Genomic DNA, 18,576 nt, shown 5'->3' with positions numbered 1-18,576 from the left:
TAAAGTTTGTGTAGTTACTCACTGTTTATAGTTTTTACGCTTGATAGTAAACATTGTGTGGTGAGCTTCTGTGAAATACTGCTTCCTCTCAGAGAAAAAATTCTCAAAAAGCTTGTGCCTAGTTTGAGGGGGTTTTTCTGGACATGTTTCATTGTGGTATGATTCAAGGCAATTAATAACAAGCATGACATTATGTCAGTAATTTACAGTGTGGAGCATTTGTCCTGACAGCTGCATGGGAAGGATCAAATCTTACTTCCCTAAAATAATAACCAATTAATTTTTGTTTGAGAACTTCTTTACAATCATCTCTTGAATTTTCCTTGGCAACAATCTTATTTTCTGACAGTTTTTTCTGTGACAGCTTCTCTATCCTTGTCTTAACTGCAAAAACTTTCATGGCAACGTTGCCTCTCCCACAAAGCAAACGTGGACAGTTTTTTGGCATTGGTTTTGTCTAGCTCAAGATGCTAATTGAAAGTGGATTTTCACATCATCTCACAGATGTCCGAAGTCCCCAAACCTGGACAATCCTTGGTTCAAAGGTGTCATTCAATCACTGATCTCTCTTTCTAGTCATTAAACTTTAAGAGTTTCTGTAGGTCTGGATAACAAACAAAAGTAAAACTGGCTCAATGCCTGTGAAACTGTAAGAGGCGGTTTCTGCTGTAAAATAACATCGGGCCTTGTTCACTTCTCTGCCAATCATATTACTCATAGAAAACATGATAAAAAAATAACATAAAATTCACCATAAATCCATCCAGATTGCATTTTATGAGACTTTTTTTTTAAAAAAAAAAAAAGTTTTAATCTTCCCCACATTTCATACTGAAACCTCCCCGAATGCCACATTATTGATAGATGGGGTGGCAGGCAGTCTGCACCCATGCAGTGAGTTTGGAGAGCCAGGGGGGTTCAGGCAACGCAGGTTGTCCCCTTTCCAAGGGGAAGGATGTGGAAGTGCTGGTGCTGCGCACTTGCAGGTGGATTTCTGACTCATCCTGGTGGCTCTGGCTGCTGAAAATGCCGCTTACACCCCTTTGTACCAGCCAGACCACCCCGGGCGCCAGCAGAGCCCAGCCGGATAAATACTTAAGCATTAGAGATGGTATAAACATCATGTGGTTCTCGGCAAACTGCAGGGAGCAGTTTTCTTAGTGCTCAGGTTGCTGTATATTGAAATTGGTTTGGAAGAACAATTTGCCATCAGTCTACAAAGCTGTCGGTTTTAGGAGCTGTCAAGCTGTGATCCTTTCTGCTTCTACTGGGTGCTTCTTCCTTAGGTAAAATGGGATTTGGAAACATAGAGGGAAAATGAAATATGTTCCTGAAATAGATTGGATTAAATATATTCAGAATTGGTTTTGAAAAATGACATATTAGTGCTGGATATATTAACATCGCAATTTTTCCTACTAAGGTTGTTTCAGTCATAAATACTATGCAGCAGTTGGCATACTTTCCTCACTGAGGTCTTGGCAGTGCAAATTCATGAGTGTCTTGTTACAGCGCAGCGCACAGATATCTCTGAACAGTAGAAAAGCACCCTTTGCTTCCAATTCAATCATTAAATAGGAGTATGAATGATGCTAGAGGTACTTTACCATCAAAATAACTAATATTTTTCGGATATGCAGACAAAAATCCCCTCCGATAAAGCTGCTCTTCAGATAACTAGAATCAGTACTTCGAACTTGTGAATGATGAGAGACATGATTACCAAAGTCACAACCACTCCCTTCGTGGTTGCTCCTTCTAGCTGCATTCAGTCGGTGTTGTTTCATGCTTGGTGAGCGTAAATAAACTTCCCAGGGTAAGCAGCAGGTTAATTGGTAGCATCACTGTTTTTGGCATCCGTTGCTTTCGTGGCCAAGCCTTGTTTTGGACAGCTTTCTCCAACAGTGCAGTTATTGTTTGCTTATGTCAATACTGAGTTAAAGCTGCTTGGGTGGTTGTTGTGGTTCGAGCCTGGTCAGCAGCCAAACACCCTGCAGCTGCTCACCCACCCTTCCCCCCAACCTGGGAATGAGGGAGGGAATCGGAGGGGTAAAGGGAGACTCGCAGGTTGAGGTAGGAACAGTTTAATAATGGTAATAAAATTTAAACAATGACAGTAATAGAAAAATACAAACGGGCAATGCACAATGCAATTGCTCACCACCTGCTGACCAATCCCCAGCCCGTTCCCGGCGAGTGATCCCAAAATACCAAGATCCTGCAATCGCAATACCACAAGTGAAAGAGAGAGAGAGAGAGAGAGAGAGAGAGCGAGCGAGCCCCTTCCTGATCACCCCCCCTCTCTATAGTGAGCATGATGTTCCATGATATGGAATATTTCACTGGCCAGTTTGGGTTTGGTGCTCTGGCCGTGCTCCCTCCCCGCTTCTTGCGCACGGGCAGGACACGGGGAGTCAGAGAGTCCTTGAAGTCTCAGTAGCAGCCAAAACACCAGTGTGCTATCAGCATTCTTCTCATACCAAACCCAAAGCTAAATCCAAAACACAGCACTCTTCTAGTTTCCAAAAAGGAATATTAACTTGTTTCTGTTTTGTCATGGGCTTGGTTTTAGTTGCATGATTCCTTCTTTCTGGTATAGCTGATAAGGCAGTGATAAACATGTTGCCTGTTAGATGACCTATGTTTAAATCATTAAAACTGTCTCGGTGGCAGGATCTCTATGTGTTGATATACCAGTAAATGTTTGAATACTTCTTTTGCTAGAGTGAGGGCTTTCTGTAAAGGAATTAGCCAGAGGCCTTATATGTATTTTTATGACCACATTTTACTTACCAGAACTGTGTCAATCTGTGTTTGGGGTACTATTCTAGTTCTGATTCTTTCTAGAAAGTAATCTAGCTATGTGGTAAAGAAGCAAAACCAAACAAAGCAACAACAGAACACACCGAAAATCTCCCCCAAAACATCAGAGCATAACCCCAACTTGTCATTAACAGTACTGCTCCTTATTGCTTTTGAAATAACACAGTTTCAGCAAGTTCCTGTGTTTTACGGTGTTGATCGATGCCCGTTGGCTTTGATTTCAGGTGGAAGAATCCTGTAAATGCAATGGCTGGAAGAACCCGAACCCCCCTCCCACGCCACCGCGGGCAGAGCTGCACCAGGCGGCCGCCAGCCTGGCCGAGCCCTGCCGCAGCTGCAGCCACGCGCTGGGTAAGCCGCCGCCGCCGCCGCCGCTCCTGCGAGACAGAGGTCAAGGGGCCACGCCAGGACCGAGAGATAAGGGGTTACGGTGGGACATAAATGTCAGCAGCTTAGGTTAAAATATGTTGGACACGCCCTAAAATGGGTTTTGAAGAAATTGAACTGAGGTACAACTTGTAACAGCCCAGACGGTCTAAGTGGTTAAAATGCAAAAGCACTGTTAAGCTACCCGTAATAATTTTAATACTTGGTGTAACATATGCGTTAACCTCATATTGTTTTCTCCCTCAGCTGCCTTACTTACAACGTGAATGATGCCCTCTTGTAAGCTGCATTATGTTGCCTTATTTTAGAATAAGTTTTGAAATGTTCTTGAACATTGCTAAAACAGGTACTCTTACCTACAACAGGAACTGTGCCTTTTCCATGTCACAGAAGGTAATACTGAGGTTGCACATCTTAGCATTGTCTAAGTTATTGTGCAGACAGCTTACATATCTTGGAAGCAACTGCTCAAACCTTGTCCCTAAATTGGAGAGACATGGATTTGACGGATGGGCCACCTCATGGATAAAGAATTGGCTGGATGGTCGCACTCGAAGAGTTGTGGTCAAAGGCTCGATGTCCAAGTGGAGAGCGGTGACGAGTGGCGTTCCTCGGTGTCATCTTTGGTGACACAGACAGTGGGATCGAGCGCACCCTCAGCAAGTTTGCCGATGACCCCGAGCTGTGTGGTGGGGGACACGCTGAGGGCAGGGGTGGCATCCACAGGGGCCCAGACAGGCTGGAGAGGGGGGCCTGGGCAAACCTCCTGGAGTTCAGCAAGGCCAAGGGCAAGGTCCTGCCCGTGGGTCGGGGCCATCCCCAGCACAGATACAGGCTGGGCCACGAGTGGATTGAGAGCAGCCCCAAGGAGAGGGACTGGGGGTGTTAGTGGATGAAAAACTGACTGTGAGCCAGCAATGTGTGCTCGCAGCCCAGACAGCCAACGTGCCCTGGGCTGCATCAGGAGGAGTGTGGCCAGCAGGTCGAGGGGGGGGATTCTCCCCCTCTGCTCTGCTCTTGTGTGACCCCCCCTGCAGTGCTGGGGCCAGCTCGGGGGCCCCCAGTGCAAGAAGGGCATGGACCTGCTCACTCGGGTCCAAAAGAGGCCACGGAGATGCTGGGGGGGCTGGAGCAGCTCCCCTGGGAGGCCGGGCTGAGAGAGTTGGGGGGGTTCAGCCTGGAGAAGAGAAGGCTCCGGGGAGCCCTTCGAGCGGCCTCCCAGGGCTTAAAGGGGGGACAGGAGAGGTGGGGGGGGACTCTGGGTCAGGGGGTGTAGGGATAGGATGAGGGTTAATGGTTTTAAACTGAAAGAGGACAGATTTAGATTAGGTGTAAGGCAGAAATTGTTCCCTGTGCGGGGGGTGAGGCGCTGGCCCAGGGTGCCCAGAGCAGCTGTGGCTGCCCCCTCCCTGGAAGGGTTCAAGGCCAGGTTGGACGGGGCTGGGAGCCCCCTGGGCTGGGGGAAGGGGGCCCTGCCCGGGGCAGGGGGGTGGGACTAGGTGAGCTTTAAGGTCCCTTCCAACCCAAACCATTCTAAAATCCACTGTTAAATACTGTTGTGGATTTTTTTTTTTTTTCCCCAGACTAATAATAATGATGTTATCCACATAGACTGAAAAAGAGTGGTGAATCACTGAATTATTTTTTTAAGAACTTATGCTTATCCAAAATGAAAGCTGATAACTTTATATGCTAGCAAATACTGAATAAAAATTTGAGATAAAATAAAATTCAGAACTAATTGAAAAGAAGCAGTTGCTATTTAATTTTTGTTGATGTCTAGAACTTAGGACAGTGAAATAAGAAAAAAGCAAATCTAAAATCCTCAGAATAGATCATTTATGGGTTTTAGTTTTGAAAATAATACCGTACTTTGTGTGGACTATTTTTTTTTTTTTTTTGGGTAATTGGGATTTATTTCTATTTCTGCTTTCTTTTTATGATCTCAGTACATTTGATCTATTTCTGGGCTTGCTGAAAGCAGATTTCTTTCCTTTCCTGATATTCCAAATCTCTAGGTTTTCTTGCAGAAGATGATTAAAAAATGCATAGTATCACAGAAAGTTCGGTTGCTTTAGCCAAGTTAATTTCAACCTTTCATCATGCAGCTTCTCTGTGCTGCTTTTTGTTGTGCAGCTAGGGTAGCTTGTGTTACCTGTCCCTTTCATTACTGGCCTTTGAAGAAAAAGTTTTTCTTTTTTTTTTTTTTTTAATTTTAATTTTTTTAATCTTATGAGATATCGTGCCTGTCAGCTCCCGGTTCTTCAGCAGAATTTGTGGATGCTGTGTATTTTGTGGAAGAACTCAGCTCTTCTAAAGGCTGAGGCTGGTTTTGGTCTATTAAAGAAATCTTAAATCGCTCGTTAGCTGGGGAAACGGAGAAAACCAGTATCAGTGAAATGTATCTTATGTAACAAACTGTATTTTTATTTATTGCTGGTTTTAGAAAAGGTAGTTTCTTAGTCTTCCAATTGCAGCTAATGAGGGTGATGTTTAATTTGAAATAACTGAAATGAGTTGCTGTCCACTTCCTCATACTCCTGACAAAAATATGTCTTTCAGCAGTGTGTTTCAAGATAATTTTCCTATTCATCTCCTCTAAATTAGTGTGTTCCTGCTTGAATACCTTTAAAACCAGACTGACCACAAGATGTGTAGGCTTCAGATTATCATCTGCACCGGATTTTCTCTTTCTCGAAGAGCTGCTAAAATAGCGATATATAAATTCCTATACTGGTTAAAGCCATACCTGATATAAAATGTAGGCTGTTTGGGTTTTTTGCCCTTTTTTTAAAAAATTATTTTTTATTTATTATTTTCTTCCAAACGTAATTCTAGACATTAGTCTTGCTTGAGACATCTCTTTTTGGGTGTCTGGTTGGATCTTCAAGCCAGTGCAGTTTTTGGTGCATGAATCTGTTTGGCGGTGTGTATTAATTTATTGAGCTTATTTCTATCTACTTACCTACAACTTGTATTCTATTCGTGAGTCAGCCCTGCAGCTTAGCTCAATACTGGGCTTTTAATGAATATTTGTTTTATTTGTGTGGTGAATTGGGTCACTACCATATTGCTGTGAAGTGGTGACTGAATTGGGTGTGAGGAGAGATCACCAACCTCAAGACCAGGTGTTACCATTTTATTTGATTGGTTTCTCCTGTGTTGCAGGGTGCATTTTCCTGTTGGTAAATGCTTTCAGTCTTGAGCCACCTTTAAAACTAGTTAATTAATGAATTAGTATGCTATATACACACTCAGTCTCTTTTTTTTACCCAGCACTGTCTTTCGTTCCTGCTATGAACCTTCACATAGTCTATCTAGGTATTTCTTGTTTTGCCTGTCCTATATGCACTACTAGTGTGTTTATGTACACACTGATTCTGAGATAGACTGTGGACACATTCCTCATTAGTCTGTTTTCTCACTGCTCCTAATTCATACACTCAAGTACTTGCTTATTGAAGTTGCACAACTGAAGTAATTAACTTGCTATTTTTCAGGTCTTCATGTTATTGCATTGGCCTTGCTCTTTCTGCTTGCTTTCTTCTTCTGCATGCTGTAGCAACCTACACTTGCGGGTTGGTTTTTTTATTATTATTTTTTTTGCAAACATAACAGCAGCTGAGGAAGGGTCTACCAGTTGGGCAATGGAGATGAATGGAACTGTGTAACTCTAGTCAAGAGTAACGCAGTATTTGATGTCAGTATACTAAAGCTTTGATTTTAATAAGAGGTTTACTAAGGGCCACGAGAATTTGGGAATGGGCTATGAACATCTGAAGAAAGATAGTTTGTTGGGCTGATGTACAAACATTGGTGACTCGACAGTAAATGGTAACTGGTAGTAAATACATGCTGGTATTACCCTTATGTTACTTTTAGGTTTGCCTTATGGGTAATTATTCTCTAGTTTAATAAAATGTTTCAATACAGACACTAAGTAGTCAAGGTAGCTTTCAGTATTGTTATGGAAACTGCATGGAAATGGGTTCTTATGCTAATGTTTTATTGTTTTGTCAGTTGACTGCAAGGTTTCTTTAATATGTTATCAATTTCTAATGCAGTGCTCATCTAGGGAGGGTATTTATTACTTTTACAAGATTAGAACAGACATCTGGGAATATTAAACCTTCATATCTGGCTCAAGGACAGAAATGAAATTGTTTTATTTTGCTCAGAATGCTGAATATTTGACCTTAAAGAAAACTCATGATAGCCATCCCCTTTTCAGTTCTGAGCATACGCTTAGAACTTAAAACACGGTATTATAAATGTTCATTTAAGTGGAAACAATTGCTGTCATCTTTTTAATGTTCTGAGCTATGGTGTTCTTTTTACTTGAAGCTGCACAAATCTATTGAGTTTTAACATTTTGCCATGTGTCATACCAAACTTCCCAAAACAAACCATTTTTTCTGGATGGCCAATAAATATGGTAATTTTCAAGTCAAGTGTTATTTCTCTCCACTTCCTCCCCCACTAAGGAATCAGATTTATGTTGAAAATTTTTTGTCAGTCCAAATTACATTGGCATATCTGAGGTAATATAATAATTATCTAAGAAGTAAATATTAATAAAATTATTAAAATGCAGAAAAACTAATATGACCAACCTTTTAAATAATTTTCCTTTTATTTTAAAGGATATTTTATTGTCCTGTCAGAAGAAAGGATATTCATACCACGTACATTGGCCTGGAGTCAGCGAAGATCATTGCTTTTTGTAATGCAAATATCTTCTTTCTGGGAATTGACTTTTTATTTTAAATTGCCTTCTCTCTTCCTGGGGCCAGTTGTTCAAACCAGCTTGAAATGAATGTCCCACTTCATGTGTACAAACCTCAAGCTTTTGAAAATGACAGTTCTGGAACTGTATTTACCTTTGGAGATGATAAAAGGGAGTTTGTCACTTGGAAATTATGATTTGTTGAAAGATGCTTTTTTTGTAAACTTCTGAACAAATGAGCATGTACCATCTGCAAAAGCTTTGTTAATATAGTATGCACAAAGCATAGTTTGACCTTACATGATATTAAAGTAAGAGACTTAGCCAATAATGTCCAGTTTAAAACAAAACCCCTATTTATGGAGCTGATTTTTTTTTTTTTCACAGAAAAAGGTGCTACTTGCATCAACACCTGGATTACCTAATTTATGGGAATTATGGATATATTTTCTGTAGTCAAGAAGTCTTGTCTCAAAAGCGTAGCTCTTGGACAAAAATGTATGCAGTTATTTATATATTGCAGCATATTAATACGGACAGGACTTGTGTGGTGTGTTTTAAGTGTTAACAGATACTGTGATTCCAGCTAGCCACCGTTCCTCTGCTGTGGGAATTACCACCACTGGACTACCTTTACAGAGTGCTCTGATGTGACACATATTTCAGTAACCTCTGATAAGATGTTCTGTTTAAATAGGTTATTACAGGACTGGTGCATTTACCATTATGGCTTAGTTTGAGATATCCTGGGGAATACTTGTGCTATTGGTTCTCTCAGTAGGCTTCTTACAGGTTTGGATTTTTATTTTCTTTAGCTGCTCATGTTTCTCACCTGGAGAATGTGCCTGAAGAAGAAATGAATAGGCTCCTGGGGATTGTGTTGGATGTGGAGTATCTGTTCACCTGTGTCCACAAAGAAGAAGATGCAGACACCAAGCAAGTTTATTTCTACCTGTTCAAAGTAAGCTGAACATGTGTAGTATCATCTGAGGCTTTCACTCTTTCACACATAAGCCAGTTTCACTGCCCCTCATACATATATTGACTTTATCTGGTGAGACTTTTTTTTTCTAGCGTCAGCGACTGGCTAACTGTGGGCTAGACATTCTGGTACTTGCAGTGTATCATACTGTTGTGGTTTAACCCCAGCCAGCAGCTAAGCACCATGCACCTGCTTGCTCCCTCCTCCCTCCTCCCAGTGGGATAGGGAGAAGAATTGCAAAAAAAAAAAGTAAAACTTGTGGGTTAAGAACAATTTAATAATTAAAATAAAATATAATAACAACAATAGAATAATAATATTAATTGTAATGAAAAGGAATATAATAAAAAGCAGGGAGAAATAAACCCCAAGAAAAGACAAGTGATGCACAAGGCGATTGCTCACCACCCACTGACTGATGCCTGAGCAGCGATCCCCCCCGCTCCAGCAAACTCCCCCCAGCTTACGTACTGACCATGATGTTCTGTGGTGTGGAATATCCCACTGGCCAGCCCGGGTCACCTCTCCCTCCCACGCTCCCTCCCAGCTCCCTGTGCACCTCCTCACTGGCAGGGAACGGGAAACTGAAAAATCCTTAATTTAGGATAAGCGCCACTTAACAACAACTGAACCATCAGTGCGTTATCAACATTATTCTCACACTGAATCAAAACCACAGCACTGTACCAGCTGCTAGGAGGAAAATTAACTTTATCCCAGATGAAACCAGGACACATATCTTACCCCAGAAGTCATCCAGATGATTGAGGAGCTGACCCTGATTCCCATCTATAAGCTGCACAACCTCCAAGCCTTACCCTCTTCACTTACATATTGGGAAAGGTCAGTTGACATAAATGCTAATTTAGCTGCCTACATTTGCTCAGAGAAGCCTCTTACATGCATTTCAAAGAAAGTGAATTCAGAGTGAAGTTTAGTAGCTATAAATTTAGATGACTAAACAAGCAGATACATATCCAGGAGATTTTCAACACTGCTTGCAGTGTATTGTGCACCTGTGTCTTCCATTGAACCTATGTATGTAAACGTGCTAATTGCAAATATGCTAATTTAAAAAAAATGTGTATTTTTAACAGCTTTTGAGGAAGTGCATTTTACAGATGGGAAAACCCATAGTAGAAGGATCCTTGGAAAGTCCCCCATTTGAGAAACCTAGCATCGAACAGGTATGGAATCAAAACATGGGTTTGGCTAGTACTTTTTAGGTTAGATTTTTCTGATTTGATGGTTTTTTTGGGGTTTTGTTTATTCATTTTGGTTTGTTTTGTTTGTTTTGGTTTGTTTTTTTTGTTTTTTTTTGTAAACCTAGGCACTGGTTTTGAAAACAGGGCATTTTAGGCAGTTTGCAGATGTTTCTGTGTATTACATAGGACAAAGCAGGGGACCATAGGAGACTTCTGCTGCTGCTTCTACTTTAGCGTTGGTACAATAGTTACATTATTTGACTTCCCTTGTCATTCATCTTATGCTTTAATGAAACTGACTTTTTTGTGGTTTCAGGGAATGAACTGAAAATACTACTTTCATGTGTGGCCATTCTAATCTTTCTTTGTTTCAAGTGATGAAAAATGTTGTTGAAGTTTTGAAATCCAATATTAAAATGATGCTTGTCTTCTGTAAATCAATTAAAATGTTACAATCCAATTCAGTGAGATCATAGCCTTCTCTTTCAAAGAGTACACAACAAAAAACAAAGCTGAAACCAAAGAATAACTGCAGCTTTTGTAACTCTCAGTGGATAAAGAACATGTGATCATTTCAGATTTTGATTAAGCAAGCTCCTGAGAATGCAGTTTTGGCACACAAGTGGGCCCATTAGCTCCAGTGGGACTATGCAGAGGTTCACATACCTCGCTGAAACAGAAGCTCAATGTTTTCCCATCAGTGGATGAATGGATCCTCTATTGTTAAACAGGATATTTTAAATGTGAATACTGTTTTGCGTAGTAATTATTTCCTTGCAACTTACAGTTTATGAAAATCAAAACACTTTATTGCTGGATTTCTGGAAAGTCTTCATATGAAGCTCTCCTTTAGTTTAAGTATAAACAAATAATGAGTGTATGTCATCTCCATATGCTCCTAGTCCTTAAAATATACTACTAAAAAAGTTTTGTACGATATAATTTGTGTCACGTTCTTCAAACTGTTCAATTTGCTCGAGAAAGTAAAGCATAGAGATGAAAGGGTAATTTGTCTTACAGTTTAGTTTTAAATAATTTTCCCTTAAAATAGATCAATATTTTCATTTCTGTTTTTAGCAGTTCAGCAACTCAATCACACAAAATTATTTGCAAAGCAGCAGTATTATAACAGATGTATGATATATATGTATTGCAGCACCTTGTCACACATTTTAACTCTCTTCAGTAGTTTTTTGTTTTTTTTTAAAGTGGGCAGTATACAAAGTACAATGAGGGGACATACTTGTGAAATACTGGCACTTCTTGAAGAAATAACATGGTGTGTAGACACAAACTTAACTGGAAGTCCACAAGCCCTAGTCTACTACTGAAAAGTAGCAGGGGAATTTTATAGGTGATACTTGATTTACAGAGGAAATAAATCACACAGCATGGTTATCAGCAAAATTGTGCATATGTAAGCATATAGAATAAAGCCTACCGGATCTTCCTCTGTTGCCTGACAAAGTTTTTTCTATGAGAAGCAGGGAAAAATAAAGAATTTTCCTTCTCTCCCTTTAAGTCAGCTGCTGGAGGTGGATAGAGTAAAAACACGGTGGATGTACCCGCTGCTGTGTACAGGGGAACCAGCTTGTGGCAGATACACGAGTAGTGGAGCAAGGAGTTCATGGTCTCTGGTATTTGTTTTCTTTCCCTTGCAAGTTCAGGGTTAATAATAAGTGAGGAATGTTCAAGGACAGTTCTATAAAAACCATGGCTAAATAACTAAATATAATTTTCTTCTGCTTTAAGGGTGTGAATAATTTTGTGCAGTACAAATTTAGCCATTTACCCTCAAAAGAAAGGCAAACAATAGTGGAACTGGCTAAAATGTTTCTGAACCGCATTAACTACTGGCACCTGGAGACACCTTCACAGCGAAGACTGAGATCACCCAATGATGATATTGCAGGGTATAAAGTGAATTACACCAGGTAACACTGCCTTTGCTTGTTACAAGTCTTGCTTACAAATGTGACACGTACACGCTCCAGGAACACACCAGTACCTGTACACCATAGGTGCACCTTGTGAATTTTTGCAGTCGTGGAGTTTATATGAAAACCTGAGGATTTTAGTGAGACCTTATCAGGCTTTCACACACATCCTTGTGTTTTAAGAAGTGTGCTTTATCAGCCAAGAACAGGGAGTAGAGGTTGCAATTATCTGTATCTAACAATGCTTTTGCACATCCTGTGCTTGCAAAGCTGCTCTCAGTCTTCTTAAGGTATGAGCCTCGTGTAAGATCCTTATTTCATGTACTGAAAATTCAGGCAGTTTGTTATTCAACTTTAAAAAAAGAAAAAAAAAAGGAAGATAACATTAAGCTTTTGTGAAGCTTTCTTCACGGTTTGAAATCAAGTCATGGAAGATTTGAAAAATTAAAACGATTTTGTAAAAGCGTGAATGCTAAATGGGGAATAGGTGTTATTAGGTTCCTATTATAGTTCTTGTTACGACCTTTTAACAAGTTGTCAGAATTCAAAGGAATAACTTAGTCACTGGGGGAAGAATAATGAGGATAAAAAGCAGGATCTCTTAATTTTGCTTTTCTCATAACAGGAGTGCAGCAGCTTTTTCAGTTAGCACAGCGACAGCAGTTAAGGTTCCTGCCGTTGCAGCCAACAGCTAAGGCGCCGCTGGGGAGCGAGCGCAGGCAGCAGCAGTTAGCGAAGATCTCTGTCAGCTCACCCACTCCCAGCACGGCCGGGGACACTTTTCCTGGCAGAGCAGGAGCACTGCCTTCTGCCTGCTTTGCTGGCAGCCTTTCCTCTGGCCATCCTCAGCTCCTTGAAGGAGAGCAGCAGAGCCTGGCGTGAGTCAGGACTGTGGCTGGTGATACAGCAGCCTGGCCCGTGTCTGTGTCTGACGGGACGCTCTCGGGTGACCTGTCACCTCAGATAACTACCTGGCGAAAAGGGCAGTGTACTGGTAATCCATCGGGCTCCTAAAACAGTGTTTGGTGGGTCTTTGACCTCCATTTGTTTGTGATACAGATGTTAGGTAGCCAGGCTTGGATGGAGGCAACTTTTATTAGGAACCAGTAATTAGCATTGGCCCTGGTTGGTGACTTTTTGTTGTTAATAATTTTGTCACTTGGGGTTTCTCAAGCCTTCCTGCTTGCAGTCCCTAAGGTTCCCTCTGACCCAAAGTGCTGCCACTTCCCATCTGATCTAACCTGTCACTGTGAGCTTCTCCCCTCCGCGGTGTCGGAGGCACTGCTCGGGGTGCTGAAGAAGCCTCTGTGTGCTATGGGTACGCCTCGTGAGTTCTTGTACTCGCCGACTTCATTTGAAAACCCGATGATTTGAGTGAAACTATTATCAGAGTTTCACACGCATCCTTGTGTTTTGAGAGATGTGCTTTATCAGCCGAGAACAGGGAGTAGAGGTCTGCGAACAGCTGTATCTCACAACTCTTTTGCAATTCTTGTGTTTGCAAAAATTAAGACACAAGAGTTTGGGTGAGCATTTTGAGGCAGGCTGTACTTTGGGTCTGGGTGAGAAAACCCGTGCAGGATCCAACACGGTCTGTTTGCATCCAATTCTTAACTTCTTTTTTTTCATTGTTGAAGCTTTCATAATGGTTGTGGTCTGATTCTGCTAAAGCTACAGATCCATTGACTATTCACTTGTACACAGATATCGAAATCCTGTTTATAAATTTAAGAGATATTGTGACCTACATAGTCAGCGTACTCCTGATTTACCTCTTCGGTACCATGATCCATTTTCCAAGAAGAGTAACATGATGTGCTATATTGTCATACATACTTCTTAATGCAAAACCCATTACAGAGGGAGTTACTAGTAAATGAAAGAGTATCAAGTCAGGGTGTAATGTGAAGAAGCCAACTGGTGGGAGACCAGGGTGGGAGTCCAGTCAGATTGGGATGGGGGTAGTTAAAAATGTCACCCCGTTTGCATCTAACTGGGGAAATGTAGAAGTTTAAAGAGGGACAAATGGGCCAGGTTAAGGGTTTTTTGGAGCTGCAGGCAGGAGATGTGGGAGGCTGAATGAACGAGCTGTGGATAGAATCCCTGACATCAACATGAATTTTATGTGATCTATGATTATTGTCCGGAAGAAGAGCGCTTTGTGGAAACTAAGCTACAGAGAAAAAGAATATATAGAGACTTAAAAGTACTTGGCTGTCATGTCTTTAAAAAACTGGGCAATATAAATGCTGCTTAGCTCTGTCCAGACTTGATGTGGAACTGATTTATGTTGTCATTTAGCTCTCAGCTGCGTTATAAATTATGTGGGTAGTGGTTTTATTGCTTTAATTCATATGTTAGTTGGTGATAATTATCTGGCTTTTTTTCCCTTTACAGGTGGCTTTGTTATTGCAATGTCCCTCAGTTCTGTGACAGTCTACCTCGGTATGAAACCACCCAGGTTTTTGGTAGGACATTGCTTCGCTCTGTTTTTACTGTAATGAGACGGCAACTGCTGGAGCAAGCCAGGCAAGAAAAAGACAAACTTCCTCAAGAGAAACGAACGCTAATCCTCACCCATTTTCCAAAGTAAGGGGTCGCAATGTGCCTGCATTCAAGGTTAACCAGTAGTATGCAGCTTTGGCACAGAAATGGAAAGATTACCTGCAGCTTGAAATAATTTCTCCTTTTATTCAGTAACAAGTAGATATAGCAGCTTTCTTTTCTACCATAGCTTGAACTAGTGTATTTTATGTACACAACCACTCGTTTTGCTTTGTGCTAGGACTTTACTTTATAAAAGGGATTATTCATCTTGTTAGGGGGATTGTGCTTGTTGCCTATTAGCAGGTATTGTTGGTCACCTACTTTCTTTTTCTGTAGTCCCTGGAAGCAACATAGGTCCAGATCTCCAAAAACATATGCTCGCTTCTGCTTTTGTGATGGAGCAGTAGAGAAGGGACTGTTGTATTAGAGTTTATATACACCTAAGATTTTCAGTTTAATTCAACACTGTAATAGGGAACAAAGTAGTCCCCCCACACCTAGAAGAGATGTGTTCATTTGACAAAGAAGAGAGTAGACAGTATAAAGCTGCATCAGTGTATCCTAAACTCATGAATTTCGTATTGACTACCTGTTCTAGTACTGGAATATCAATGACGAGCTCTCACAATTAAACAACAATAATTACACATTGGGGTTTGTGGGAGAATGACTTGTCTCGAAACATGCTCAACTTTGACAGTCCTTAATTTCAAACATTTTACTGGTTATTAAGGGGGGTGGTGGTGACAGGATCATTCATTGCATGTTTCCTGTTAAAATAGTGTATCACTTAAAAAATATCCTTATTGTGTGAGGGTGGCTGGGCTCTCTAGCCTGTATTTTAAAAGTCTGTCCCTCCTAACAACAAAGGAACTGAACCTACAGGAGACCTGGTGGCAGTGATGCTATGCAAACTACTGGCTGGGACTAGAGCTGGGTTGGTGCTCAGGGAAATGAAAAACAACATAAGCTTTCCAAAGCTAGGTAGAGCCAAGATTTGTTGCTTCTACTATTATTAATAGTGCCTTTTACCACTTTGAAGAATGTAAACTGTCTCTAGGGTGGACTGTTATGGATACAGGAATGTTTGTGTATATCTGGGAATAGGATCATGAGCTGGCCCTGGAATAGGTATGAAAAAGGATTTAACAGCGCACTGATACAAGGAGCAGATTTGCAGAGGAAGGAGGTGTGCACACCCCCCTGGGTTCCCACTGCCTTTTACAGCCTAGATAAGTGAATTGGAAAGCATTATTATTCACTGCAGTCCCTTTTAATATTCTTCGGGGGGGGGGGGGGGGGGCGGGCAGGAAAACAAAGACAAGCACTGTTTGCTGATGATCTGTGGCAAATGGGAATAACATTTAAAATCTGTTATGGGCTGTGGTTGTCTGAAACATTTGTCTCTCTGCTGGCGTTATGCAGAGAGAGCCCAGCGGAGGAGCTGGTGCCTGGTGCCAGTGCAGGGCTGCCCCGGCCGCTCCTTCCCGGGCAAAGGGAGCTCCCCCAGGTTATGTCTGCGTGTACCTAGGTAATAGTCACCAAGGGGGATGAATGCAGAGCCTCTGTGCTGCCTGTAAATGTAGCCTTGACTGAAGTTTAATTTTGTGCTTCTGCTGCTCCGTCACAGATGGTCAGGTAGCTGTTACAAACTTTTTAGCCATTATCAGCTGTCTGTCATACGTATAAAATACAAAAGTAGGACCTGATCCTGAAAAATCCTTATCCTGTTGAAGAAAGTCTTACTTAACAGTCCTGTTGGTTTCAGCTGGACAGTTTCTATACATAGAAGTGACTCTAGAGACTAAAAATGTGCCATGTCAACTTCTGGTCTGAAAACCCTTTTTGTGCAACATAGGAGAAGCAGCTATCTTGCTTCTGAGAGGGAACTGATGTATTAGCCCTGTGAAGGCAAGTGTGCTGGATTGTCTGATCTGTGGAATTTCTCTCACATATAATAATACCAAGAGAAGTTTAAAATCACTCTGTTTCTGTAAATGTACCAAAGATTAAAAATACTGTTATACAAGCACAAACATGCAATTAAATGTTACAGTAGGACATTTAAAGGAATTAAAATATCTTCCTAAGAGCATTGTTAATAACTAACACTGGTATTTTATAAATCTGTAAGAGGCAGAAAGCAAGTGCATCTGCAAAACACTGGTTTATCAAAATAGACATATTTTGTCTTCATTGTATAACATGAGTACCTTGGCATCTGTCAACTCATACCTTTCTTATTAGTGCACAGTTTTGTTCTGTAAAAGTAGTTTCTGTTTCTTTCTGCATTTGCAAATTAGATGAATATTGCTTATAATCAAAGAAAAATTTCCATAGGTGAAAGCACTCAACTGAATTAAGATGCTTAATGTCTACTCTGACTTGTGATTTTGTGTGCGTTTGTATTTTGTTTTTTTTGGTTGTATGTGTTTTTGTTTTTTTTTTTTTAAATTGGCCAGCAGCATTTTCTTACTGAGTCAGTAAATATTTTTAAATTAAAAAAATTTGCAAATGCTTATTCTGAGAAAGAACCTGTTTTGAATGATCCTATTAAGTTAATATTTCACCTGGTTTTGTGCATAGGTTTCTCTCGATGCTGGAAGAAGAAGTGTACAGCCAGAATTCTCCCATTTGGGATCAGGATTTCATGGTGTCTAGTGCCCAAACTGGCCAGCTGGGAATCCAGACAGGTAATTTCCCATCAGTGATGGGTTAGGCAGCACCTGAATGTAAAGATAAACCTGCACAAGTGATGGATTCTAAGGATCAAGACTTAGAGATGAACATTTATAAGCAGCCTACGCTGAAACCAGTCTGCCTTGAGTAAGCACAGGTGCCTGACTCTCTGGTCTTTCCTCATACAAAGATGGAAGGAGTGGGTGGAGCAGGATGGGTGCTGAGGGAATTTGCCCGGTTATTCAGGCGGCACAAGTGCCCTCAGTGTGGGCAAGTGAGAGTGGCCAGTGGGAAATGGCTGCGGTCGGTCACCTGGTGGACAGTGGTCCCCTCGCGTGAGGACCCACACCACTCCTCCAGTGCCCTGGCAGTAGGGATGTAGGGACCTTCCACATCAGATGTGCCATTGCCTTTGCACACGTGCCTTTGATTTTCTTGGGGGTTTTCTATAGCTTTTCCTTGTTTTGTTTCTTATTCGTGGGCCTCATCGGCCATTCTGCAGCTTTATTCACTTTTCCTCAGGGTACTGAGGTGTAAGTCATCTCTAATATTGCAGGGGTATATCGATGGTTTTCTTTCACTTCCCCCTTTTTCTCTTCCTCCCTGCTCAAAAGTGTTTAAAATCCATTTATGCAGCTTAGGAGTTGACTTAAATTTTCAGGTATTTAATTCAATATTTTGTAACAATTCAGTATTTTGAAACAGTTATTGAATATCAGTTGACAAAACCATCGTGTTAGCACTTTATCTGATAGTGAGTTTCCTAGAGCAGTAGGGAAATTCCACTATGACAGATACAGGCTTTTTTGTGAGAAATTCCTGGTCTGCACCACGAACTGGAGAATTATGGCTTAGGCATGAGCTCACTGAACCTCTAAAATCACGTTGCTCTGAGAGTTCATTCTACCACGTACATTTCTGCAGTGCTTCATTTTAATGTGCAATTCTTAAGCCCTGGATTCTTGGCATGAATATGGCATAAAAGAGCTATTGCTGGTGATGACACCAGGATAAAGGCATTCAAAGAGAAAGGCTGCAGGTGTCCAGACTACAAGCTGCCACCTCAACCCCCTGCCTGCCTGCCAAGAGTCCTGACACAAATGAAAGCTGGATGATTTGGGATGAGAGTTTTGGTTTTTTTTTTTTTTTGTTTTTTTTTTTTTGTTTTTTTTTTTTTAAGAATACTAGAGACATATTAGTCTGTGGCCTTTTAAAATAACAGTTTCATCCTCTTAACTGGTGCAACAACTTCTCCCTTTATTGAGTTTGATTTGTCCATCCAGTCTTTGA

General features: G+C 41.1%; 1 protein-coding gene across 4 annotated transcripts in view; it reads left to right on the top strand.

Annotated features, from left to right (window-relative positions):
- KAT2B (lysine acetyltransferase 2B) overlaps positions 1-18,576 on the top strand; it is a 47,904-nt gene that overhangs the window by 6,211 nt on the left and 23,117 nt on the right. For all 4 annotated transcript variants that reach the window (XM_033008515.2, XM_042801690.1, XM_042801692.1 and 1 more), the window contains exons 2-7: positions 3,048-3,174; positions 8,752-8,897; positions 10,016-10,105; positions 11,876-12,057; positions 14,458-14,649; positions 17,194-17,300. In XM_033008515.2, coding sequence (XP_032864406.2) covers positions 3,048-3,174; positions 8,752-8,897; positions 10,016-10,105; positions 11,876-12,057; positions 14,458-14,649; positions 17,194-17,300 — 844 coding nt within the window. The remainder of the gene's footprint in view (positions 1-3,047; positions 3,175-8,751; positions 8,898-10,015; positions 10,106-11,875; positions 12,058-14,457; positions 14,650-17,193; positions 17,301-18,576) is intronic.

Source organism: Tyto alba, unplaced genomic scaffold (assembly GCF_018691265.1).
Source record: "Tyto alba isolate M040663 unplaced genomic scaffold, T.alba_DEE_v4.0 Super-Scaffold_38, whole genome shotgun sequence".
NCBI lineage: Eukaryota > Metazoa > Chordata > Aves > Strigiformes > Tytonidae > Tyto > Tyto alba.
The sequence above is the reverse complement of the archived record's forward strand: the minus strand, read 5'-3'. Positions and strand labels throughout refer to the sequence as shown.